Genomic DNA, 8,192 nt, shown 5'->3' on the forward strand with positions numbered 1-8,192 from the left:
AAACAGGATGTGATGTGTGCATATGCCATGTTATTTCTGGGCAAATCTAATAAATAAGTTATAGCCTAGGTGATTATTGTAAAGACACAATTTCCGGTGCTATGGATGAAAAGTGCTCTTGAATAAATAGTCACTAATGTGTTCTGTATAGGATCCTAATATTGTTTTATGAGGCTTTGGGGATGGCTGGAGAGGTGGAGAAATCGGTCGCTGTGTGTAGCGGCAGAGCGCAGGCTTTCAGCAGGGGGCGGAGGGAGAGAGCTATGACAGCGCTTATCACACAACCAAGAAGTAGGACGAGTTGCATCCTAGCGCTACTGTCATTTACAGACGGAGTACAGCTCTCGCCGCTTTTGTTCAGCTATCGCGCCCCGTGCTGCTAGCTAGTCAACAATGGTTTCTATCATTTCAGACCTGGACCCACTGAAAAACTGGAACGTGTTAAGGTAAGTCCAAGTCCCGGTTTCTAGCTCGCCTTCATGAATGCAGCAGAAATGATAGGAGTGAATTGTTGAGATACCCTACGTGCGGTGCTGGGAGGGACGCGGGGGGCAAAGGGTTATCGCTGGTGAATGGATGTAGCGACTTATTCCGCGGACGTACCCACTTGCATTACTTTGCGATATTCTGGTATTTAGCCCCTTTTACACTTATCCAGAGTCAAACTCGTGAATACTATCTGTATGCCTCTGCATGCAGTAGGCCAATAGAGGAAGTTAGCGGTAGTTTTGCGTGCCAATGTTAACAATGACTGGAAGTCTACAGGTAAATGAACAATGCTACCTACAGTACAGCAGCAATACTGCGCCCTCGGCAGTTTTAAATGGGGCGATGTCGGGTCCTGTTTCGGTAAAGCTCTGTTGAGAACAATGTACTGTAGCTACTTTTGGATTTCTCTTTTCTCCCCCTCTCTTTCTGCTGTCGTGTCTGACGCATGCAAGCTGCTCATCAGCCCTTCATCTTATTAACCCTTGGTGATCTTCCCTCTCGCACGGTGGACCACAAAGTTCCTCAACAATTTACAGTTGCAGATACCGTAGACTCTGGGCACCATCATCATCCTCACCGACCGGTAGACTAGACTACTGTCTTTGAGAGCTGCGTTGTCACACTGCCCTGGAGTCATATAGGCTACGTATTTATTGCAAATGAAGCATTGAGGGAACATGTATTGCAAGTTTATATCCCCTTCACGTAGCTCTCTTTTGTTAATGAAAAACTGTCATTTACAGTTTAGCCTAAAACATACCTTCTTTTTTATTCCTGAAGGAATACACTTTTATTGCTTCAAGTTTTCACATCCCATTTTCAGAGCAATGTGTAGCCTACTTTCATTATAGTGCTCAGCAAGGTCATTTCCTGAAAGAATGTTGTGACGCTAGCTGAGAAAATAACCTACCGGCGCTCAGAGCCGCTGGATGTAAGGGTGCTGAAGGTGCTACAGCACCACCTGAAAAATCTGAATAAAAATATATTTTCCCACAAAAGTAGTGCACTGGGGCTTTAAAAGTCCTGTATTAGCGACACCCCCAAACTACTTCCCTCAGCTATGCCTGTACCTGTGGTCCTCTGCCCAGTTCCTCTCTGTTTCCCTCCTCCAGGACTGTCTTACAGCTACACCACTAATAGGCTACACCAACACTCTGCCCTAACACTTCATGTTACCATCTAATAGCCTACACCTGCAAAATGTGTATTAATGCATTCACTGTCATTTGACATTTTAGTCGGCATTTGTGCATTTTAAATGCTGGAATTTGAATATTGAAGACTTTTGATACTAAATAAGTCATGATAATTCCCTCGACGGACTCCTCATCAGCAGAGATGGTCTAGTTCTGATTCTGAAATTCTATTTTTGAGAAGCCACAGTGACGATGGAGCACGAGGCTCCAGAAATCTCATGCAGAGCTTAAAAATTCCTCTTTTAATGCTGCTTTTTATCATTCCCTATTTAAATATCCCTTATTCCTTACTAGAAATTCCTCATCAATAAATCAGGAATAGATATATATTTTTTAATCACAGGAACCCTAAAGAACATGCTTATTGCTGCTGTGACGGTGAGCCTGTGAAGACGGAATGATGTCAGTCTAGCCTTATAGTGATGGCCCCATGGAGCCTGGGGCATGAAATGGCTTGTGGCACTGACCCGTACACACTCACATTAAAAGGTGAAGATGGGGAGGATGACCCACTGTTTCTCTACGGAGGCTATTTCCTGTCTTTCCTATTCCACTGATCTGTTTGGTTAACCAGGACGCCCCTCTGGGTGATAGAGAATCTTTGTAATATGTATGCAGTTGGTACCTCTGATGAGTATATCGGGGAAAGGAATTCTTGGCCTTTTCAGTCAACTTTTGCATGTGTGAATGAAATAGTCTCTCTTTTCTAAGTGGACACACACATACACACACACACTGCGCTGGTAAGCGGAGGGCGGGCCCCGACCATTGAGGGATGTAATCTGTTGTTGAAGGACAGGATGAGAGATGAGTGGGGGAGGATGAGGAGGGGAGTGATGGAGGGGTATTTGTCTCTCTCTTTATTAAACCTCTGCTGCTTTAGATTAGCTGCAGGAGCAGCTGTCCCTCTCTCAAGACTGAGCATCTTAATAAAGACCAGCTTAGGGCTGGCCCTCCACACACACACACACACATCCTCTTCTATCTCCCCCTTCTCTTTTTCTCTCTCGTTCTGTCTCTTTTCTCTTTCACTGTTAGCTTAGTGTATTATAATGAAGCAACTCTGTGCTTCTTCTCCGAGGCACAGCCGCATCTCCCTAATGAGGATCACCTCCGACAAACACACACACACACACACACATACCATTAAGACACCGACAGTCCCAACCACCTCTGTCACATACAATTAGCAGCAATCCCTGTAGCGTGGTATATTTTGTGCATGGTGTTATTATGGGGTTGGATAATATGCAGGACCGAAGAAGTACAATTTCTCCGTTATCTTGGATGTGGTGTACACTGTATTATCTTTGATGTGGTGTACACTGTATTATCTTGGATGTTGTGTACACTGTATTATCTTGGATGTTGTGTACACTGTATTATCTTGGATGTTGTGTACACTGCATTATCTTGGATGTTGTGTACACTGTATTATCTTGGATGTTGTGTACACTGTATTATCTTGGATGTTGTGTACACTGTATTATCTTGGATGTTGTGTACACTGTATTATCTTGGATGTTGTGTACACTGTATTATCTTGGATGTTGTGTACACTGTATTATCTTGGATGTTGTGTACACTGTAGCTTCTGGTATAATATGTTGAGATGATTATGTGGTCTCGCATTTATATAATTTTGCTCTCATTCCGGAGTATTCAGCATATGACCGTCCATCATGCCCACTGCACTGTACGGAACGTGGGTTCATTTGCTGTTGTCAGAGGACACATTCCTGAAGATCTAATAGGAAATACATCTAATGAAGTCGGTTTGATATGATGTATCTGATGTGTGACCGATAGGGGAGGTTGGGTGGAGGTGAGTGGTGCTGAAGGATAATAACATTTTGATATGGAAGACTGTTAGAAAACCAACGTGTACTGAATGTGCCGATTTCAACCGAAACAGAGCATTATTTCTAAGGTTCTCGATCTGTGTCTTAACGATAATCTGCCTGCTGCTCCAGATGGATATGGACCATCTGCACCCTCCTCTGGTCCTCTGGTCCTCTGCTCCTCTGGTCCTCTGGTCCTCTGCTCCTCTGGTCCTCTGGTCCCCTGATCCTCTGGTCCTCTGCTCCTCTGATCCTCTCTGGTCCCCTGATCCTCTGGTCCTCTGCTCCTCTGGGTCCCCTGGTCCTCTGCTCCTCTGGTCCTCTGGTCCCCTGATCCTCTGGTCCTCTGCTCCTCTGGGTCCCCTGGTCCTCTGGTGCTCTGGTCCCCTGATCCTCTGGTCCTCTGCTCCTCTGGGTCCCCTGGTCCTCTGGTCATCTGGTCCCCTGGTCCTCTGGTCCTCTGGTCTCCTGGTCCTCTGGTCCTCTGGTCCTCTGGTCCCCTGGTCCTCTGGTCCCTTGGTCCCCTGGTCCCCCGGTCCTCTGGTCCCCCGGTCCTCTGGTCCCCTGGTCCTCTGGTCCCCTGGACCTCAGCTTACTTCATCCTTATCTGATCAACTCCAGGGTGTGGCTGCTGCAGCCTTTCACCAGCTCCATCTGACTATCATACATTTGTCACGAACACACACACATGAACACACACACACACACACACATGAACACACACACACACACACACACACATGAACACACACACACACACACAGGTGTAACAAAACGTTGTTGTGGGGTGTAACAAAGTGTTGTTGTGGGGTGTAACAAAGTGTTGTTGTGGGGTGTAACAAAGTGTTGTTGTGGGGTGTAACAAAGTGTTGTTGTGGGGTGTAACAAAGCGTTGTTGTGGGGTGTAAAGCCTGTCTGTTGCTCTCCTAGTCAGCCTCTCCTATTCTGAATAGCAGTTCAGTTATTCCATAATGAGAAACAGCATGCTTATTAATTCCACCTGATTACATCCAGAATTACACTTAGCACACACACACACACACACACACACACACACGGAGCAATGACAAGGTAGGTCTGTTATTAGATTAGGGAGCGAGGAGAAGTCAGGTTTGTATTCTATTACAGGGCTGGTTAAATAACTGCTGGATGTAAACTCTGATGCCTTCCAATACGGGAATAATCAAAAGAGAAGGAGAGAGAGAGAGAGAGAGCTTTAACGATAAACAATGTAGAAACCCTTTGGAGTGTAAGGTAAAGATCTAGGACCGGAGCCTCACTAACTTGAGATGCGCGTGTGACTTATTCAGACATGATAAATCATAAACGGATGTTCATTCAATCACACAGTGAGCCCTTTGGGCCCTGGTCACAAATAGTGCACTGTGTTGGGAATAGGGTGCCATTTGGGGTGCAGACAATAACAGCATCGATAAGCCATAGGCTCTTTTCACCTGTGGCCAATCATGTAAATAATGTATGATCTGTCGACCACACAAGTGCCCCTGTCTGGAAACAGAAGTGTATGTGGAGTGACTTTGTCACTAGGGGATTTGAGTATAGATGAAGGAGTAGGAGGGGTTGGAGGATTGGGAGGGTGGGGATGGGAGGATTGGGAGGGCGGAGGGGATTGGGGTGGGGAGGGGGTCATTGAGCATTTGACCCAGTGTTAGTTTTAATAAATCCAGTTAAATGTGGATCTGACTCAGTGTGGCTTTATCCCCGAGACACAAATCTATCTACCTAATTACTGAGGCCAGTGTCTGTCTGATGGGGATTAAATCTGCAGTGTGTGTGTGTGTGTCCGTAGCCTGCTAACCCCTGCAGGTCATAGGATCACACACACGGAGTCTAAATCCACCCTTTGCGGTTGAACAGTGGCAGGGACAGCTGTGGTCCTGGCTTTTCATCTGCACCCCAATGGATGTGCATTGTGTGGCCAGTGTGAGTGGGTAGGCTGGGTAGAGACGGGGGGCCCCTACCCTGGATCTAGTGGTTCTGGTGTAGAACTGGACATTATATGCTCAGCATTATTCTCAGTGTTTTAAGAGAGCCTCTCTGAAACAAAACATTGACCGTAAGCTTGGGCAATGCAATGACCCACAGGGTTGTTAAAGTGAAAGTGATGAATGGAGAGAGTGATGAAGCCACTCTGACCCGTGGCGTTGGAAAGGAAAGAGGTGAAGAGCAAACCAGGCAGGGTGGTAGACGGAGAGAGAGCAGGGGGGAGAGGTCAGTTGGCCTGCTCGTCTGTGATGGACTCCGGTCACCATGGCGATTCACTCTTCAGCTGGACCCCTGTCAATCAAAGCATTGTAACCCGGGATTGGGGGTGGGGGATATTGTGCCATGGCAATGATGGGAACAATACAGCGTTCAGTGTTTCTGTGTGAATGGCTCAGACGTTGGGGTGCGGGGAGAGGGGGGGAGAGGGGGGGTGTGGGGAGAGGGGGTGCGGGGAGAGGGGGTGGGGAGAGGGGGTGTGGGGAGAGGGGGAGTGCGGGTAGAGGGGGGTGTGGGGAGAGGGGATGAATTCTTCCACGTCAAACCCCTGAAATCAGTTGAAGATAATTACATATTTTAGCTCAGCGAGCTGGATAAAACCGTGAGAGACAAAGGAGGGAGAGGGAGAGACCGAGAGAGAGAATGAGAACAGGAGAGAAAAGGGGGAGGGGCATGACACCCATCATCTCAGATTGTTCTGAAATTGTTTCTGTAGTTAGAAACAGAAGATTAACATTCTTGCAACATTCTTTTGTTCAAATGTCATTTTAAAAATAGGCAAATCGATTGCACCCAATTTGGCCACTTTAATGTATAGGATTCACATTCTATTCAATAAATATAGTACCCAACATCTGATTTAGTCCAAACTTCTTCCTACCATTGAGTAAGTCAAATTCCAGTATCAGTTATCTGTCTAACAGGTGGTATTATAATAACAATATTAATCATTTATTAAACTTCTATAGAATCTCAAAGCACTTCAACAGCAACAAAACACCACGCAATATACAGTGTCATGACAGGTCAACCAATCGGGGCCAAGTCTTCTCTCTGGAGATGAAGAGGGTTGGTTCATGGCTTGAGGGAGGGAGCTGGTCTGAGGATGCTGGATGATGGTGATGGAGTCTGCTGGTGATCTTGTAGAGGGCAAGTCTGGGGACCAGCCTGAGTCTTATAGCTACTGGACTTCTCTTCTTCCAATCTGTGTAGCGCTGCTCACCATAAAGCTCACCACACAAAGTTCAGAATAGTAGCCAGTCGTCCTCACCACAAGCCCTCTGTCTCAGCTGTATTCCTCTGTCTCCCATTCCTCTCACACTTCAGGCCAGTCCTGAAATCAAGCTCTCAAAGGATCAGGAACTGGCAGCCAGGTGAAACAGAAAAGTTACAAAGATGTATTTTTCTATTCAATTTTTTTTATGTGTGTATTTTTTTTACCCCTTTTTCGAGATATCTAATTGGTAGTTACAGTCTTGTCCCATTGCTGCAACTCCCGTACGGACTCAGGAGAGGCGAAAGTCGAGAGCCATGCATCCTCTGAAACACGACCTTGCCAAACCGCACTTCTTAACACACTGCTCGCTTAGCCCAGAATCCAACCGCACCAATGTGTCAGAGGAAACACCGTACGACCTGCAACTGAAATTAGAGTGCATTTACCCGACCCGCCACTAGGTGTCGCTAGAGTGCGATGGGACAAGAACATCCCTACTGGCCAAACCCTAACCTGGACGACGCCATGGCCAATTGTGCGCCGCCTTATGGGTTTCCCAGTCATGGCCGGCTGTGACACAGCCTGGGATCAAACCCTGGTCTGTAGTGTCTCTAGCACTGCTGTGCCACCCGGGAGGCCCTCAGATGCATTTTCTAAACAAAAACATTATCCAGCCAGCTAGCCAAAAGAAAAATATTTGCAAATCTCAAAAACACCCGATATATGCAATAACAAAATGGGGGAAAACACTTACTTTTTTTTATTTATGTAGAATATTTACAGAGCTCGATGCCTAGGCTTCCTCACAGCACCATGGCAACCATGATATGGAGCTTCTGCTTAAACTATTGCTTCTTCATCCTATGTGATGTATTCCCTGTGAATCTAATTTCCCTGTTCAGAGAAATTAGCCATTGAAGTCGCTTGCATTATTTACTATAAATGAGTGTGAACGTAATAGGTTTTGCCCACTAGATGCCGCTGTTCCTGCTACTGCCTCACCCTTTTATCAATTTTGGCTTGGGTAGCACGCACACACACATCTTTGAGTTTAAAACCAATAGCTTTAGCTCATAAGGAAAATAAATTGTGTGGTCATCCTCACAATTCAAGCCAGTCCTCCATGAAAGCCAATCAGTTTGTCCTCCTCTTAGCAACCGACTGCTTCAACCCAACTGTCCTTGAATAGTCCAACAGCTCTCAGAGAGGCCTATCCCTATGGTGTAATTCTCATATGAAGACTTTTCCTACAAGCCCAACATTTTGGTGGGAATGGGCTTGTGACTAAGATGTTGTGACAACCCTGATAAAAGGATAAACCATTGCATGTCAGTCGTATGTTTTTCAATACAATTATTAGAAAAACATATCTACATAGAGAGAGAGAGAGAGAGAGAGAGAGAGAGAGAGAGAGAGAGAGAGAGAGAGAGAGAGAGAGAGAGAGAG

The 8,192-nt window shown here is 46.1% G+C and overlaps 1 protein-coding gene across 1 annotated transcript in view; it reads left to right on the forward strand.

The window, feature by feature from the left end:
- Window positions 1-266: 266 nt before the first annotated feature.
- LOC112235803 (CUGBP Elav-like family member 2) overlaps window positions 267-8,192 on the forward strand; it is a 225,892-nt gene continuing 217,966 nt past the window's right edge. The window contains exon 1 of the mRNA XM_042300281.1: window positions 267-446. Coding sequence (XP_042156215.1) covers window positions 394-446 — 53 coding nt within the window. The 5' untranslated portion in view covers window positions 267-393. The remainder of the gene's footprint in view (window positions 447-8,192) is intronic.

Source organism: Oncorhynchus tshawytscha, linkage group LG17 (genome assembly GCF_018296145.1).
Source record: "Oncorhynchus tshawytscha isolate Ot180627B linkage group LG17, Otsh_v2.0, whole genome shotgun sequence".
Lineage (NCBI taxonomy): Eukaryota > Metazoa > Chordata > Actinopteri > Salmoniformes > Salmonidae > Oncorhynchus > Oncorhynchus tshawytscha.